We start from the raw sequence: 19,469 nt of genomic DNA on the forward strand, positions 1-19,469 counted from the left end.
TCTTAAACAAGGAGATCAATTATCAGCCTTTCTTAAGATCGCTGGCTGTGGCTATCTGTAAGGATGACAATGTACCAGGTATTAAAGTGGGCAATACGAGACATAAGGGAATGTTTTCGTGATTATTGTATTGCCCTACTCTCTAAATGAATTCATCAAATAGGATGCAAAGTAAACTGGTCCAAATCTGAATCCTTCCATCGTCACCCTTTAACCCGAAAATTCCTTTCCAAACCAAGCCAAAGAATGGCTTCAGATATCTTGTGTTCCCTCCTCACCCGTCAGATCTAGTGAAAGTAGAACTGCCAAAAGAAAGAGTTTAAACCAGACCAACAGACCTGGAACTGTGATCACCAGGAAATCCCTTGTGGGGGAAAGCTAACATTATTAATGACCGTTATGCATCATCCATCAGGCGTATGGTCCAATAGTCTCAGCCTCCAGACAGAAACCTCTTTTATATAGTACTGCAAGTACCCTCAGTAGACCCTCCTCTTAGAGAACTGGGATGTTAACACCCTCTAGCCTTGCCTTGCCTTGCCTAAATCAAATAGTACAGACTATTTATATTTAGACATCCTGATTGTTGAGGTTCCACCAGAAGGTTGGTACATGAGGTCATATTTTCTGGGAGAGAACAAAGTAATAATGTTCTGGAAGGCTGTTTCTACCCTACACATCTTTTAATATAACTACTCTATGCTCTTTAGCTCTTATTGAATCATTATAATGTAATAACTTACTCTGGCCACCAGCTTTTCTTTCTTTCTTCTTTTTCATATTTTCCGTTGTTCAAATGTCTTATCTTCTATATTTTATGTATTATTGACTATTGTTTCATTTCAGTGGGTGTGTGTTTTGAGAGTTTATTTTGGTTGAGGATGCCAGTTCCACTCAATGTCCTCTGATTATTTATGTCTGTTGAAAAATAACTAAATATTTCATTCCCAGCATCAAAACTATTAGAAGATCCCTGCAGCAGATATCAGACTCCCCTGGACCCAGCCGCGTCTCCAAGAAGAGTGACCTCTCTATGAAACAAACTGTTAGGTGTGGAGACGGAAATCAGTCTACTGAGCAAAGGTAAATATGTGTCAGATTATAAAATACATCAGCCAAACATCCAAGACGCCTGAATCACAGATGTGGATCATTACAGTTGTTGTTTATCTAAAAGAGAAGGGCTTCATTTATTTACAGCTTTACAACACATTTGATTCAGCCCAACATTTATTAACCCAGTGTATCACAAACTGTATGATCTCTTCTCCTTTTCATGAAGAAGGTCTTAAACAAGGAGATCCATAATCATCCTTTCTTGTTAAGATCGCTGGCTGTAGCTATCTGTAAGCATCACAATATAGCTGGTATTAAAGTGGGCAATATAAAAAGAGGGAATGTTATTTGCAGATGATCTCCTTCAGCTAGTCTCAGAACCCTCCCGTACACTCTTATCTCATCTTAAATTCTCCTCATTTTCAGGATGTAAAGTAAACTGGTCCAAATCTGAAGCCTTCCATCGTCATCCTCTTACCCAAAAGCACTTTTCAAACCAAGCCAAAGAATGGCTTCAGATATCGTGTCTGAATGTTCCCTCCTCACCTGGAATAGTTTAAAACAGACAGACAGACCTGTAACCGTGGTCACCAGGACATCCCTTGTGGGGGACAGCTAACATTATTAATGACCGTTATGCATCATCCATCAGGCGTATGGTCTAATAGCCTCAGCCACCAGACAGGAACCTCTGTGGTTTAGTATTGAAAATACCCTAAGTAGACCCTCCCCATAGTGAACGTGGATGTTATGACCCTCTGGTCTAGGGGATAGAGGAGGCAACATAAAGCTAGCTAAAATAGTACAGACACAGGGTTACACAATAAACAAAGGGTTTATTGCAAACATATCTCGCCTGAAATAGGTCAGGTGTTCACCATCAGGGTGAGCCCGGGCCAAAATAAGAAAATGAGACTTACCTAAAAAAATAATCTTACAGCTCAAAAGAAATACAGTAGGTAAGCCTAGCTCCCTAGCTCAACTAAAACAGGAGTCAAAGGGGCACCAACAGAAAGCCCCCTAGCAGCTTCCTACAGACCGGGCCGAAGCTTAAACAGCCTTAAACCCAGAAAGCCAAACAAGGCAACGGGTAGAAACACAGAATGAAGCAGAATAAGTGACCAACGGCCACAGGGGCTGCGAACCACAGACAGCTAGCAGCAGGGACACAAGAGCGCCTGGGAGCATCAGGCACCAGCTTGATAGAGGGTTAGAGAGGCCCCAGGTGGAGCCGCCGAGGCCCTTCAGCAGGCGGTCTGCTCTCTCAGTGGGCCAGCTGAGGCCACAGTGTTCCACTATTTAAACCAAAACATATGGACCTGGACACAAAGCATCCAAATACTAGACATCATTTACTATTCAACTATTGAGGTTCTTTGAATGTACTTAAACCGCGTGGGAAGATGAGGGTGACCTCAGGGTGACCTTTCAGGACGCTGAGTCGCTGAGAATTCTTAGTTGACTTCAAGTTGACTCTGAACAGGACTGATCCAGTTTAAAACTGTAAATCATGTCTACTGGACTGGTCCAAGCTGGATAGAGCAGGTTGTTGGACACCCTGATTGTTGAGGTCCCACCAGAACGTTGGTACATTAGCTCATATCTTCTGGGAGAGCCCTCAAGTGCAAAAGTTCTGGGAGGCTGTTTCTACCCTCACCAGAACCCTCCTGGGTAAGGAGAGTCCCTCCTCCACCAGACTGTCGGAGGACCCCTCAACACTTTACCATCTAGAAGCCAAGTAGCAGGTTGATGAACCACTGCTCATGTTGGGCTGTAAACTACTAGTCAGGGAGTGGAGAGCTGTGTCTGCAGCCCAGCCTCTACATGGAACACTTCCTTAGGCCAGCTGGCCGCCTGAGAACCCTTCTCTTCTAGACCGCTCCATGGATCGGAGAGTAGAATATATTTACATATTAACACAGCTAGAAGGACGTTTCCAGATCATGAATCCATTATTTTCAGCGTTTAGCTTTAGATATGACTACTTTATGCCGTAAACCACTTTTATTGTGTCTCTATGAAGTAACAACTTGAAAAGTAATACAACTTTTGCTGCTTTCCCTCCAGAAAGCTTTCAACAGACGATGAAAACAGACCAGTTAATTGTTATCAGACATTACAGATCAGATGCAACAAGTCTAAGTAAATAGTTGAGAACCTTCAAACTCTGTTGATTCAGTGTTGTCTCTCAAGCATTCACAACCAATAATCTGAGCAGATTTCTAACTGACTGTGGCTGTCCATCTCAGAGTTTAGCCGTGAAAACCATGAAACCATCCTTAGCCTGAGTAGAGGTGTGTGTGTTGCAGCAGGAGAGAGCAGACTCCCCTAGGACCAGCTGTGTCTCCTTGGAGAGCGACTGGTCTATGGGAAAAACTGTTAGGTTTCAGAATATTAAATACATCAGCCAAACATCAGAGAGTCCTGAATCACAGATGGTTGTTGTTGTTTATCTAAAAGAGTCCAGCAGGATCCAGCAGCCGACTCCCCTGGACCCATCTGGGTCATCTCTCTATACTTCAAATCCGAAAGTCCGAGCAGGGTTTATAGTGAGGTTCATGCTCTTTGTGTGTGTGTGTGTGTGTGTGTGTGTGTGTGTGTGTGTGTGTGTGTGTGTGTGTGTGTGTGTGTGTGTGTGTGTGTGTGTGTGTGTGTGTGTGTGTGTGTGTGTGTGTGTGTGTGTGTGTCTGTGTCTGTGTTCTCCACAGAAAACACCAGAGGAAGTCAAAGGTTACCAGTGGTCCGTCTGTACAGCAGCAGCACACAGAGTTGAAGGTGTGTGAATGTATAAGACTGAGTTCAGTCTTGAATGACATGTTCACAACATCTCTCCTGGAGCCAACAGTCTCCAGGCTTCCGTCTTTAGAATAGCAGTGAATCCAGGACAGACGGTTCTGATGTCCTCAGTTAGTTCAGAGTAAAGTTTGCATTGATGTTTGTACTGTTCCAGCGGATCAAGGAGAACGCACACGCTTTTCTAGACAAGGAGATGGAGAAGCTCTGGCGGGTTCTCTTCCCGGATGACCCACAATGCTCAGAGAGTCAGGGGGAGGAAGAGGAGGTGGATGGTGAGGAAGACAAGCAGAGGAAGTGCGCCAGAGAGGGAGTGGTTGACATCACACTGCTCTGCATGAAGCAGTTGAAGCTGGAGGAACTGGCCGACACGTTGTGGAGCAGTAAGATTAAGAATATACTCTTATTTTAAAACAACATAGCTGCATTACGGAGGCGTAATGCATTCACTTGAGAGAATAAATTCTGCTGTTTTTCTGAAATAACAAGATACCAAAAATAATTTCTTGTTACCTTAAGAACTCTATTTCATATAGGCAAACATGTCCCACCTGTTAAATTTAATCCAGTTTTAATTTGGTGAAGACTGAGATGTAGGGAGAAATTATTTTACTATCAATATATTATTATAACGGATCCGATTTTTTTTTTCTTATATATATTTTTTTTATGATAATTTTTTTTTAACAGATCAGTAGGATACTTATACAAAAAGAGTAGTACTATTTTGATGTATATTTTATTCTGTTTCATCTAATATAGAAAAAGTAGCTGATGAGTGCCAACGTAAAATCAAGTCTCATCTGAAGAAGAAGACCCAGTGTGTGTTTGAGGGAATCGTAAAAGCAGGAGAGTCAAGACCTCTGAATGAGATCTACACAGAGCTCTACATCACAGAGAGAGTTAGTGGCGAGGTCAACAAGGAACATGAGGTCAGACTGATTGAAGCAGCTTCCAGGAAACCAGCAAAGCAGGAAACACCAATCAGATGTGAAGACATCTTTAAACCCTTACCTGGAAAACATCAACCAATCAGGACAATAATGACAACTGGAGTGGCCGGCATTGGTAAAACCATCTTAACACACAAGTTTACTCTTGACTGGGCTGAGGGCAAAACCAACCACAATATAGACTTCACATTTCTCTTCACTTTCAGAGAGCTTAATTTACTGAGAGATAAAAACTTTAGCTTGGTGGAACTTCTTCAACACTTTTATATTAATATTAAAGAAGCAGCAATCTGCAGATTTGACCGGTTCAAAGTTGTCTTCATCTTGGATGGTCTGGATGAGTGTCGACTTCCTCTAGACTTCCAGAACAACCCGATCTGTAATGATGTCACAAAGTCCACCTCGGTGGACGCGCTGCTGACAAACCTCATCATGGGCAATCTGCTTCCCGACGCTCGCATCTGGATAACCACACGCCCTGCGGCAGCCAATCAGATCCCTGCTGAGTGTGTTGAAATGGTGACAGAGGTGAGAGGGTTCACCGACCCACAGAAGGAGGAGTACTTCAGGAAGAGATTCAGAGACGAGACACTGGCCAGCTCAATCATCTCCCACGTCAAGAAATCACGAAGCCTCCACATCATGTGTCACATCCCGGTCTTCTGTTGGATCACTGCTACAGTTCTGGAAGACTTCTTCAAAACAACCCAGGGTGAAGAAGAGAAGCCCAAGACCATGACTCAGATGTACAGCCACTTCCTGAGGGTTCAGTCCATACAGGGGGACAGGAAGTATCGTGGGAGAGCTGAAACAGATCATCCCTGGAGTTCAGAGAGCAAGGAGATCATTGATTCTCTGGGAAAACTGGCTTTTAACCAGCTGGAGAAAGGCAACCTGATCTTCTACGAGGCAGACCTGGCAGAGTGTGGCATCGATATCAGAGCAGCCTCAGTGTACTCAGGACTGTTTACCCAGATCTTTAAAAAGGAGTGTGGGCTGTACCAGAACAAGATGTTCTCCTTTGTCCATCTGAGCGTCCAGGAGTTTCTGGCTGCCCTATATGTTTTCTGGTCCTTCATCAAAGATGGTGGCAATCTGCTCTCAGAAGAACCACCAACCATCAGGGGAGATGAACTCCTCCTCTACCAGAGTGCTGTGGACAAGGCCATACAGAGTGAGAACGGACACCTGGACTTGTTCCTCCGCTTCCTCCTGGGCCTTTCTCTGGAGACCAATCAGAATGTCCTACGAGGTCTGCTTGGAGCGACAGGAAGTAGCCCACAGACCAATCAGAAAACAGGGTCTTACATCAATAAGAAGATAAGTGGAGATCTCTCTCCAGAGCGAACCATCAATCTGTTCTACTGTCTGAATGAGCTGAACGACTGTACTCTAGTGGAGGAAATCAAACCGTGCTTGACATCAGGAAGTCTCTCCAGAGAATCTCTCTCCCCTGCTCAGTTGTCAGCTGTGGTCTTCATCCTACTGTCATCAGAAGCAGAGCTGGACGTGTTTGACCTGAAGAAATACTCTGCCTCAGAGGAGGGTCTTCTGAGGCTGCTGCCAGTGGTCAAAGCCTCCAAAACATCTCTGTAGGTTCACTAATAACATGAATTACAATTAGTGCTTAATTTGTAAAGTGGGTGGTCCCAGAACGCAGAGGGGGGGGAGGTTCCGGTGACTTAGTACGGGGGGTTAGAGGTAATGGAACAAAAAAAATATTCTAGTCTCTTCTATAGTTAACCTAAATACTGTAAATTAAATTGAGAATATAACTAATGCATATACATGCTATTTTGAATGCTGTAGTCTTTGCCAGAGACGTGACGTGTTAGTCTTCTGCAATGTGATCGCATTTCTCGAGCCAGATTACACAGTGCCATGTCACCATTTTAAATTAAATAGTTTTATATCTTAAACAAAAATTCGTTACAAAGAGGAGGCGCGCAGGATAAATATCGTAATTAAAAGGATAGTCAGTTAGTCAGCCAACGCTGACACATTTGGTCGATTGTAAATGGACAAGAGATATTGTAAACGTTCACAATCATGCCCTGTGCTCTGTGATATTTAATTTATCATAGTTTCTAATAACAAGTGGTCATGGAGATTAGTCGTCTTCCGATCTTTTGTGAAGATCACACATGAGTAGATCTTACACACAACTTCAGTCGTGTGACACGACTGAAGTTGTGCGTAAGATCTGCTGGCAGATCCAATAAAAAAGGTTCCGGATCCAACATCGGAGGTGGCGGAATATGTTCCGGCGTGTTCCGGCTCAAATTAAGATTACAATGCACAACACAATAGGCAGAATAATATAATAGAAATGTAATAATGATATACACCAAAAATCGTTCAAAACATCTTATTCACCAATCACAAATATGAACAATAATAATAATAATAATATTAACATTCATAACAATTAAGTGATTTTATGGTAATTAAAGTATTGGCTAATTTAACCTAACCCTGACCCTATTTTGTTTAAAGGCTGAATGGCTGTAATCTGTCAGAAAGATGCTGTGAAGCTCTGGCCTCAGTCCTCAGCTCCAACTCCTCTAGTCTGAGAGAGCTGGTCCTGAGTACCAATGATCTGCAGGATTCAGGAGTGAAGCTGCTCTCTGCTGGACTGGGGAGTCCACATTGTATACTGGAAACTCTCAGGTCAGTGTGTTAAGTATTATTCCTTAAGGTTTGACCTCAGCAGACATTTACGGGTAGCTGATCCTTAAAAAGGGAGTCGTTGTCTCAAACCTAAGTATAATGACTGTATTCATGGCTCTTAATATATTTTAATTTTTTGTTATAAACAGAACATTAGATATGCTATCTATCTGTGCAGCTGTGGCCAGAGGGGACTTTTGTGAGGTGCTTCTTTTTTGCCGCAGGTCCAGTGGGTGAACATGAAAGGAATGTGGCGACTGAGAATAAAAATTATTAATAATTGCAAAGAATCTCTTCCATCTAATATAGATGGTGTGACTGGTCCTGATGAAATTTCATGGTTATGGCGGAAACAATACAATGAGCTGTTAAACTGTGTAAAAAGTAATCTGTTTGTAGTGGATAATGTAGAGTTTAATGATGATGTTATTGTCACTTCTGCTGAAATCCATGAAGCAATGTTGAAGATAAGAGATAACATGGCCTGTGGTCTGGATGATATTACAGCTGCACATATTAAACTTGCCAGTAAGAAACTGTACCCTCTGGTGGCTTTATCCTTCACAGTTCTTCTTGTTCATGGAGTGTTACCTGATCCTATGCTCTCTGTTGTGCTAGTAACAGTTATCATACTAGCGGGGAAGCTGAACAGCTCAGATAATTACAGGCCAATAGCTCTGGCCAGTGTCATGTCAAAAATGCTGGAGACAGTTCTACTGAGTAGACTTGAGAGGTTTGTCCTGTCTACTGACCACCAATTTGGTTTCAAACGAAAGCATGGTACTGATTTATGCATTTTTGCACTGAAGGAAAATGTATATATAATAGGCAAAATTCCGCAATGTTCATGTGCTTCATTGATACTTCTAAAGCATTTGATCGTGTTAATCATGGGAAATTGTTTTTTAAATTGTCCTAAAGTGGGGTCCCTGGTTTTTTAATTAGAATCTTGGTCTATTGGTACTTGCATCAGACAATGAGAGTGAGATGGGGGAATGTAACATCTGTTCCCTTCCATGTTAGCAATGGTGTTCGCCAGGGCGGAATTTTGTCTCCTTTTCTTTTTAAGATGTATATGAATGATTTGTCTTTGTCATTTTAAATGCATGTGGTACAGGCTGTAGGATTGTGGACTCACCAAAGCTTTGGTGGCAGTTCAGCTCCCGGAGTACACCCGCCGGAGCTGCAAGACTGCCGCCGAAGATTCGCCTGCAGAAGCTTCGGCGGGGGGAGTTCGGCGGCAGTCCGGCTGCTCCGGCGGAGAAAGGGATTGTACTCCCGGAGTTGAGCTGCCGGGCTGCCGCCGAGTTCCCCCCGCCCGAGATGCTCGTCTGCTGGTCCACAAAATCTTAGCAATGCTCTGATGGGAGGGGGGTGGGAAGGTGGGAGGAAATAATCAAATGTGCCCCCTTCCTACGTAGGAGGGGTCGCCAAAACTGACTCGCTCGTTTGGTAACTGTAGTCGTGGTACTTTCAGAAATGCATATCTCACTGAAAATATCATGTACAGACTTTTTTCAAAGTTTGTATTCGTCCGGGAGCACCAGAAACCCAAAACCACACTCCAAATCCCAGGAAAAGTGTTGTTTTCATAATATGTCCCCTTTAAATATGTTTGATATATATATATAAAACTAATAATAATATATCTATTATTTGTAAAGGCTGAATGGCTGTGATCTGTCAGAGAGATGCTGTGAAACTCTGGCCTCAGTTCTCAGCTCCAACTCCTCTAGTCTGAGAGAGCTGGACCTGAGTACCAATGATCTGCAGGATTCAGGAGTGAAGCTGCTCTCTTCTGGACTGGGGAGTCCACAATGTACACTGGAAACACTCAGGTCAGTTTTACTTAATATGCAAACAATTAAGCCACACGTTTTGACATTAGAAAACATTTAATAAACTTTCATACAACTCAAATCAATGTACTTTTTATTTATTATTATTTATTCATTCAGGAAAAGTGCTAACATAGACATTGTAGCTGTTGACTCATGTTGATGTATTTCAGTTGGCTTTTCCCCTGTTGTGTTTGTAGGTTGTCTGGCTGCCAGGTCACACAGGAAGGCTTTGCTTCTCTGGCCTCAGCTCTGAGCTCCAACCCCTCTCATCTGAGAGAGCTGGACCTGAGCTATAATCAACCAGGAGATCCACGATCTACACTGCTCCCGGCTGGACTGGAGGTTCCATGCTGGAGCCTGAAAACGCTCAGGTATGGAGAGGACAGCTCACCACTCAGGGACAAGGTCTCCTACAAGGATTCAACGAGTTGCTGGATGAAGTGTTTTCAAAACGCAGCCGTAACTCACGTTTATAAAATATTTATTGATAGTGAGTGCAACACACTCATATTTTGCACGGCCTAGCATGGAGCTAGGAGTAAGCGTGGAGATGGGTATTAGCATGCGGCTAGCTATTAACGTTGAGGTGGTCATTAGCGGCTGTGGATTTCCCACCGAAAAGCCAAAGATTGTATTGGCGCTGAGTGTGTGACCCACGCAGTCCGCTGACAAGGTCGTTAAACGTTAATCAGTTAACAACGTTACGAACCACCGAGCCATCTGCAAGTTCTGGTAGATTATGCGCTTAATCACAAGTGAATAATAATACTCAGCGTCATGAATACAGCCGAGCCTTCTGCAGATTTAGGTTGAGTGTGCAGCTTAGACATTATTTAATGTGATCTTGATTATAAATCAGCCTGTTAACTCACCTTAGTGGCTTTGAACCTATGTGAAGCTCAGCATGTGAATAATGTTTCCCTGTTTAAAGACAACATGCTGCTTTCTCTTTGTTAACATGTGAATAATGTTTCCTTGTCTAAAGACAACATGCTGCTCACTCTTTGTTAACATGTGAATAATGTTTCCCTGTCTAAAGACAACATGCTGCTCTCTCTTAGTGAACATGTGAATGATGTTTCCCTGTCTAAAGACAACATGCTGCTCTCTCTTTGTCTCCCCAGTGTGGAGCACGGTGGAGTGTCGAGGATGAAACCAGCTCTAAAGAAGTGTAAGTGTTTGTTTAGTTTAAATAATCTCAACACACACTAACTATAGAGATGGGAAGTCCATCCACACAGCAGGAGGTGACGTTGGTTCAGTCAAATCCTCCTGGGAGTGAAGATGATGGTTGACATCACCATCATCAAATGGTGGATGTAAATCAATCTATATTCTAAAATAATTCAGAGAATTCATAAGTTCTTGTTTTTTATTTGCTTCCTAGTGAATGCTAGGCAGTGAGAAGAAATAATCACCCTGAGCAGCCAGCCGTACGAGGGCTGAAACGTGTGGGAGTTTTTTTGATTTGTTTAAAGGTCCCATGACATGAAAATCTCACTTTTTGGTTTTCTAACATAAATATGAGTTCCCCTAGCCACTGAGTTCCCCCAGTGGCTAAAACATGCGTTTGGTGTTAAACGAGCACTAGCTGTTCTGCTCGCCTTTGAAAAAACGGAGGCTCAAGCGCGCTGATTTGGAATGTCTTTATTTAGGACGTCATAAAGCATCTAAGCTCCTCCCCTTACTCTGCCTGGCCCGCCCAGAGACGTTGGCCCGCCAATGAGACACAAAGTGTTTCTTGTCGGTTCTTTGACGTCTCTTGTATTTCCACAACGAGACTGTCGTGGGGGTTATCTGAGCCATGGTTGAGAAGGAATTGGGGGAAAGGAACTTTGGCTTTGACTCGCTGAAGTACATGAACTGTGACATGCCGCCGGTTGCCGCGAGGCACGATCACCCGGCAGCCGGCAGCCGGCGGCAGGCAGCGCGCGGTTCAGTCGACTTCAGGTTGATGTGAAAGTGGAAGAACCAGAGACGTCGCAGAACCCAAGAAAAGTCGTTTGTGATTCATAATATCGTCTGGAGGCGCACACAGCTTTTGGCCGTGATAATATGTATTATATAATATAGATATCTATGTATTATATGATATAGAGCTCCAGGACTGCAAGTGTTGTACACTTCCTTGTTATTTGGATAACCGTTCTGCTTTTGGTGTTATGGCGCATAACACGTCTGACTCTCGTCTCTGGTATTTCTACAACGAGACTCGTAGTGAGGGTTATCTCAGCCAAGGTTGAGAATGAATTGGGGGGAAGGAACTTTGGCTTTGACTCCCTCAAGAACATGAACCACGACATGGAGGAGAAAAGGATTGTTGGCGGCGAATGTCTCCCGCTTGAGCCCCGCTGAGGGACCACCGCCAGAGGCGGAGGTGCCTAAGCGCTGCCCGGCAACAATCCCTTTCTCCTCCTTGTCGCGGTTCAGTCTACTTCACATTGATGTGGACGTTGAACAACCAGGAACGTCGGAGAACCCAACGCGGTCGTTTGAGATTCATAATATCGGCTCACACAGCTTTTGGCCGTCATAATATATATTATATGATATAGATATCTATGTAGGCTATATGATAATATTTAGATATAGAGCTCCAGGACTCCTGTGTGTTCTAGAATATTTAAAGAACACGGCTAATGGCTGTGTGTGCCTCGCCATTGCGATACATCCACTGTAAACAGAGCGCATGGTACCGTGGCTGCAAGCTGCTCAGAGCCACACCCCCACCCTCCTCCTTGACCCGCCTTGCTCCTCCTCATTTGCATTATAGCTACAGACACCAAAACAGCGCATTTGGGGGAAGCTCAATGTGCGACTGGCTCGGAGTGGCTGTAACTCTGCACCACGGCTGAATTTTGGGAACGTCTTTGAATACTGTGTTAGTTGCCCACTAATACCTATATTAAAGAATACATAAAATAGCATGTAATGGGACCTTTAAGATACATTTTATATATCTGGATTGTTTCAGGTGGACGAGAACACAATGGTATCCGTGATGATGAATTCAGTTTGGTGATAAATATACTGATCCAAAAGCTCAACGGCAGCCACAAATAGTTCCCTATGTGCTAAATTATGTTTGGGGTTGTGCTATGCTGGGGTTTATTATTTTTCCTTTTTTTTTTAATTAAATGACTCGTATGTGATTATAATTCATCAGTACTTTCAGCCAAGGCAGGTCCCCATAGGGAGTCTGCTTTTACCTTGTCTATCAATTTAAGCGAAATTGTAGCAAGTTTAAACGATATGTTTAGCTCTAGGACGGTTCTATACATGGTCTCCCTGACATGAAAGGCTTTAACCGTCTGAAGCCTTTACCATGATAAAGGCAGATCTGGAACTATCAACACCCATAAACCTCTCTGTCAATTTGACCTCATTAATAGATAGCATGGCCTACCATATGATAAATAATACCCATTTAATATGAGGAAGAAGAATATAACATACATTATGAGTTTACATAATTTTCCCTTTGGTCAAAAACAAGTCCCCAAACCTACTCTACTCTTTTTTTTATTACGTAATTAAATCCATTTTCCTAGAAAGTTCAGCCTCAATGCTGAGGACGGCAAGGTGAGAGGCCAAGACCCTTTATTTCCGATGGTTTTATTGGAACAGAACCTCTTCATTCCTGGGCCCCTTGCCTTGCTGCCCCCCTCTTGGTTTCTCTGGTGTGAGGCCCCTAATTTCGTCTTGTTCTCCCCTCAGATGCCTGTGACCTCACACTGGACCCAAACACAGCCCACAGACGACTCTCTCTGTCTGAGGACAACAGAAAGGGGACGGGGGTTGGAGAGGACCAGTCAAATCCTTATCACCCAGAGAGATTTGAAATCTGGCATCAGGTGTTGTGCAGAGAGGGTCTGACTGGCCGCTGTTACTGGGAGGTAGAGTGGGAAGGAGATGTTGATGTAGGAGTGACATACAGAGGAATAACAAGGAGAGGAGAGGGTGTTGACGGCCTGATTGGAGCGAACAACAAGTCCTGGAGTCTTCATTGTGATGATGATGGTTACTTTGCTTGGCACAACAATATAAAAACAGTAATACGTCTCCCCCCCCCCGGCTCTAACAGAGTAGGAGTGTATCTGGACCGGACTGCTGGCACTCTGTCCTTCTACAGAGTGTCCCCAGGTGGTGGAGTGTCCTCAGACACACTGAAACACATCCACACCTTCCAGTCCACCTTCACTCGGGAGGACCTCCTCCCTGGGTTTGGGATGTTTGCTTCTGGTTCATCAGTGTCTCTGAGTCAGTTTTAGTGAAACACACACACAAAGACACACAGAGACAGACACAAAGAAACACAGACACACACACACACGCACACGCACACACACGCACACGCACACGCACACATATATACACAAATACACACAGTCCCCCCCACATCAGGATCCATGTGTTCTGTATGTTATTTTTTAACTCAACTTCTAACTCATACAATAAGGAATTTATCATCCTCAATATCATATCTTTGGCTTCCTCATCTGAACCATTGTTCAGATGAGGAGGGTTAGATGATGAAAGCTATTTTTAAAAGGTGTGTTTTCAATGGTGCTCAATAAATCAGTTATCAATAATTAGGCTGTTTGTTGCATTGTCCGGCGCCCCCAACGCATTTGCCGGTCGCCTAGATCGCCTATGCCGAGCACCAGCCCTGTACTGGGGTCATGGGTTGGGATAGATAGTGTATTAAATGTGTTAAGGTGTTTATTCATCGAAACATACTCATTTGTTGAAGAGTAATGTTTGTATGGTAGGTGATTATTCTCTTTGATCGAACTTGACACGACTCCTTTCTGGTTGTACTTTTTTAAAAACAGAAATAAAATGTAGTATCTGCTTTAACCAAGTATGGCCGCTAGATGATAGTGTTTCTCATTTATTCACAAAATGATAATTCTGAATTGTGCTTCTGCTTCTGCTAACTTCTGCTATGGAAACTAAATATTGTGAAACTATAATGTATTGTACGCGGCGTTCCGAGTGCCGCAAAGGATCCTGGGAGGATTCGGACTATCACTAGTTGGACCTTTCGCGCCCTCCTGAGTCCTTTGCGTCATTAATATTATGTGTAGTAAAGTAAAGTAGTGTATACTAAATAATTGATAGGAGCCTACACAGAGTAAAGGTTTGACGCAGTCGTGAACCTTTATGGTTCTGCGTCAGTTATTTTTGTAAGCGGACCAATCCCTTGTTGTAGTTGCAGTTTTTTGGAGGCGAAGTGTCACAAATACTTCATATTTGTGTCTATATCGATACATAGAAGGAATCAAACCACATGGCAGCAACTCACATTTTAATTTGATACATTGAGCAAAGTGCGCCATCTGAAATGTATTGCATAGCGGCCTGACGTATACAATGGGCGTCTATAGGGGGCATCTACCTACAGCTGGGCTCTGAGGGTCGCAGCATCAAAGCATCGCACGAAGATCACCGCAAATAAAGTCAAGTACGCTCCCCTGCTGTACGTATTCCAAACTTTATTGTATTGCCAGCGTTAGAAGGACCTTGTTACCACCAGTACACATAGACAACAGTCTTGTTCCTGTTCGGCAATGTGCAACAAATAAATGGAAGGGTGACCAACACCTGCACACGAGGACCATGACAACCATGACAACAAACAAATGACCTCATCCAGACCGTAAGGGTTTGATAGAAGCAACATCTGACAGCTCCAAGGCTGTGAGGGACGGAACAGAGGTGTGGCAGCATATAATAGTCCTATAACAGGACATTATATATTACTATATTCACAGTTCTCCCTACTCCCTATCCTAGAGACAGGGAGAAGCCAGGATTACATGGAGCACAACGAGATGGAAGGAGATGAGAGGAGAGGAAAGAATATCGGAGCATTTCAGTTGTAAAAAATATGCATCGTATAAAATAAATCTCAGCAAAGAGGAAAACAACTTGAGTTTCTTCAAAAAGGCAATATATGTGATTTTATCATTCAAAAATAATGTCATGTAGAGTCATGTCCTCTGCAACAGGCCCACTGGATATATGTGTAGATCCTGTATATAGCCCTGTATGAGGTGGATATGTACAGTATACACAGGGGCATACACAGGTAGGTAGCCCTGAATAGGGCTAGGCTAATAGAGACTTTTACATTCCCCTTTCAGCCAGGGGATTGAAAGTAGCAAGCAGTATGGTATTTGGTACATAGAACCCATGCATCTCCCACATAGAGCATTTATTTTAAAATACATCATTCCAAACATATGAGTTAAAACACTTCAGTTAGTAAGCATCATTATTATATTATTATATTTATCAGCAGATTGCCTTTTATCTTAAATTCTATTGATTAATAATGTGCAATATTAAAAAAACATATCTTCATTATGACAGTGTCAACATAAAAACCAAGAGATCAGACTGTATGAATAAATCATTGGGACAATGTTTATCAACCAGGGACAGAGATACAGTGCTCTATAGCTATGTACAGACATTTGATCATCCATGCAGTCAGCAAGACATAAACATTAACATTTATGAAGAGAAATTAGAGACAGAGACTTGTGTCAGTTACTCTTTCTGTGTGTATGTATCCATTAGTTACTCTATCAATTAGTAACCCATTATCAATAAGTAACTATATCAATTAGTCACACTATATCAATTAGTAACTATATCCATTAGTAACTCTATATCAATGAGTAACTCTCTATCAATTAGTAACTATATATCAATTAGTAACTAGATCAATTAGTAACTCTATATCCATTAGTTACTCTGTACAGTGTATCAATTACTAACACTATATCAATTTGTAACTATATCCATTAGTAACTCTATATCCATGTGTTACTCTATATCAATGAGTAACTCTAGTATATATTAGTAACTGTATCTCTGTGTTTGTATCTATTAGTAACCTTATCTCTGTTTGTATCCATTAATAATTTTATCTCTACTTGTATCCATTAGTAACTTTATCTCTCTGAATGTATCCATTAGTAACCGTATCTGTTTGTATCTATTAGTAACTGTATCTCTGTTTGTATCTATTAGAAACTGTATCTCTGTCATTAGTAACTCTGGGTTAGGTATTACAAGACAATAGAGAATCAGAGATTGAAGGGAGAACTACAAACACAAATGGCAACAGACGTGTTGTACGAGAGACGTCGTTTTCAAACTCCCTGACCAGATATGAATGTATGGCTATAAGTGCCTAACCCTATTCGCTCTGATTATTCACCTCCTATTTATCGTCCCCTTTTCACCTCATGTACGTAAGATGGGGGAGCTGTAAAGAGAGAGCGCAGAAAACTACAGAAGAGAGAAGGATTTGCAACATTAGGAACTAAATTAGCCAAAACAATGCCTTCCCCCCCCCCCTTAAATCAGGGAAGAGACACCCAGATAGTTCAATGGTCCTAAATGGTCTCACAGTGCATTTCTCTCACTGATAACTGACAGCGGGCATTTCTTAAAGAGAACTATCAATGAGCTCTTGAATCGTACCCACAGGATCTTTAGTTTGTACTGATGTAGGATCATTCGAAGGGATGAATCCCCATGCTTCAGACCAACAGCTATTTTACACCTAGTTATCTCCAGAGAGAATTCCTGAATCTTTTTCGCTCTGTTATATCGTATCTTCAGTACAGAAATCCCAGTTTGTCGACTACTCATACCTCAAACAATAACTCTAAACCTTAACGCTGCAACACACCCAAGACTAACTATTACACTTAAGTCTGAAACACACCGACGACTAACTCTTAACCTTAACTCTAAAACACCTCCAAGAATAACTTACCCTTAAGTCTGGAAACACCCAAGACTATCTCTTAACCATAACTCTAAAACATCTCCAAGACTCACTCTTACCCTTAACTCTGAAACAACTCCTAGATGAACTCTTACTCTGAAAGCTGAAGAACACTACGAAGCTAATTCCTAACTTGTGCAAATGTGAAATTGCTGCAACCTCAACCCTGGTGTTAAATCTTTCGTATTTCAAACCTTTTTTTTTGTTACAGTTTTTGGTCAATTCACAAGATAAATTGGGCACTGCATTAATATTTAATTTTAGTTTTCTCATCAAAATGGTTACATTGCAGGTGTCAAACTTGATTTATTTACATATTTTGTTTCACCAAATTTGAAGGGATTCACGTCTTGCAATGCTAGATGTCTTCATTGTGTCATTGAAATGACTAAGTGCATTTCATCTTTTAACAATTTCATTATTGCTGTAAAGTGAAATTGCATTCTTTAAGACATTTCCCTACTATGCTGATCATCTCATGTGTCTCGGTAGAAAAACAGTGAAAAATTATTAATAATTAATTCTAAGAAAGGTGTCTTGGGTAGAAAAACCGATGGATGTCTGGTTGAAAACATGAACTTTTCTGATAGAAAGATTTCCCTTTGGCAAAACAGGGGTAAACTGCCACTCCAAGGCATTGAGATGAAGTCCACTACTCTGATTAAAAGCCAAAGAGTTGACACACCGAACAGAAAGCATCCAGTCAGTAGGGTTGTTCAGCTAGGGTTGAAGGGTTATGGTTGATCTGTGTATCTTACCCACGTCATGCACAACAGACCCATCTCTCTACACCTATTAAGAGTTACAGAACACAATGCTAGCTATATTGCGGTCACTTTTTGAATAACAAAGTATTGGCTGGAAATATTCCTAATATTCACATATCTACCAGAAGTTGTCGGTAGTTTTTGCCAAAAAATACTACATAATTTAAAACACATGAGCACTACATCCCTATCAACGGCCCTAGGGCTGTCAGCTGCTACCACTGATTGTGAAGCAGGTAAGACTCCTTATACCACTTAGACTCCTTATTCAACTTAGACCCCTTAGTCTCCTTATTCCACTTAGACTCCTTAGTCCACTTAGACTCCTTAGTCCACTTAGAATCCTTAGTCAACTTAGACTCAGTGTCCCAGTCCTTAAGCTCTGTCCTTAAGTCCTACCCCTAGGTGAGGGGTAGTATTATGGGACCCCTCTTAATAATAAGCATAAGAATTGCTCAGAGAAAACCAGAGTAAAACAAAGATGAGTTCTCAGGTGATGCGTAGGGCATTGCTCAAATATTACCTCAAACTAGAGGTAGACCTTTGTACGTTCATATCTTAGTTTAGTTACACCTACATATACAACTACACATAGCAATCATTAAATTACTTTTATATCACACATAAATAAAAATAGCATGACAGCAGGGGGGTACTTATACATAACTGTCCCCATGGCAACTGGAAAGCAATATTTAGAAAGCTTTTAAAGCTGGGAGGGTCCCCAAACCCTCCTCCATCCAAATCCTCCTCACCCCTAAACAGTCTCGTAGGCCTTTGATAATGGTATTCTTACCTCTGTCGTGTATATTTGTTTGATGGAATTATACATCATTATAAATGTACAGTAGAAATAAGGGAGCATCTTTCAGAAAACCGAAGGGCCGTTGGAACCAGTAGTTGGGCCAGCCGTAGGTTTTTGCTCACTAGATATTATGTTGCAGGGCTAACCCTGTATTGTAGGGTTAGCTCACTAGATATTATGTTGTAGGGCTAACCCTTGTATTTTAGGGTTAGCTTAGGGCTAACCATTGTTTTGTTGGGTTCACAAACCTGATATTATCTAATAGGCTAACCTGGAATTATAAGACTTTGACGTGCTGGGGACAACCTCATTGATGCAGTCAATAAATTCATTCCAAATGGCTAAACCCAAAACACAAACAATGTTTTTATGAATGGGTCACCTTTCTTCTAGAACAGTTTGAAGCGGTACATCAGCAGTAGGCCTTATAGTCTCTAAGGTTAGGGTCTACTCTAACCCTGGTCTTATTAAAAGGTAAAGCACACTCACTGTCTGGATTTATATTTAAGACCTTATCTTGTGACAGCAAACTACACACAGTGGTCATAGGTCATGTTCAGAAAAAACATTACCTTCAGGGTTAGAGGGTAAGGGTCAGGGTTAGAGGGTTAGGTTTAGGGTTAAAGGGTTAGGTTTAGAGCGTTAGGGTTAGAGGGTTAGGGTTAGAGCATTAGGTTTAGATGGTTAGGGTTAGAGGGTTAAAGGGTTAGGGGCATTGTTAGAGGGTTAGGGTTAGAGGGTTAGGTTTAGAGGGTTAGGGTTAGAGGGTTAGGT

General features: G+C 42.1%; 1 protein-coding gene across 1 annotated transcript; it reads left to right on the forward strand.

Annotated features, from left to right (window-relative positions):
• The first annotated feature begins 4,010 nt into the window (after positions 1 to 4,010).
• Positions 4,011 to 13,040, forward strand: LOC115560352 (protein NLRC3-like). Its single transcript, XM_030379751.1, has 6 exons — positions 4,011 to 4,232; positions 4,612 to 6,394; positions 7,299 to 7,383; positions 9,533 to 9,684; positions 10,438 to 10,488; positions 13,031 to 13,040. The coding sequence occupies exons 1-6, from the start codon at positions 4,046 to 4,048 to the stop codon at positions 13,038 to 13,040; spliced, it is 2,268 nt and encodes a 755-aa protein (XP_030235611.1). The 5' UTR covers positions 4,011 to 4,045.
• The last annotated feature ends 6,429 nt before the right edge of the window (positions 13,041 to 19,469 follow it).

Source organism: Gadus morhua, chromosome 15 (assembly GCF_902167405.1).
Source record: "Gadus morhua chromosome 15, gadMor3.0, whole genome shotgun sequence".
Classification (NCBI taxonomy): domain Eukaryota; kingdom Metazoa; phylum Chordata; class Actinopteri; order Gadiformes; family Gadidae; genus Gadus; species Gadus morhua.

What these genes read in the sequence shown, in the direction of transcription:
- LOC115560352 (XM_030379751.1), top strand. Translation starts at nt 4,046, where the DNA reads ATGGAGAAGCTCTGGCGGGTTCTCTTCCCGGATGACCCACAATGCTCA. An exon ending in GGCCGACACGTTGTGGAGCA is followed by an intron (nt 4,233 to 4,611) that starts GTAAGATTAAGA and finishes CATCTAATATAG; the next exon opens with AAAAAGTAGCTGATGAGTGC. An exon ending in AAAGCCTCCAAAACATCTCT is followed by an intron (nt 6,395 to 7,298) that starts GTAGGTTCACTA and finishes TTTTGTTTAAAG; the next exon opens with GCTGAATGGCTGTAATCTGT.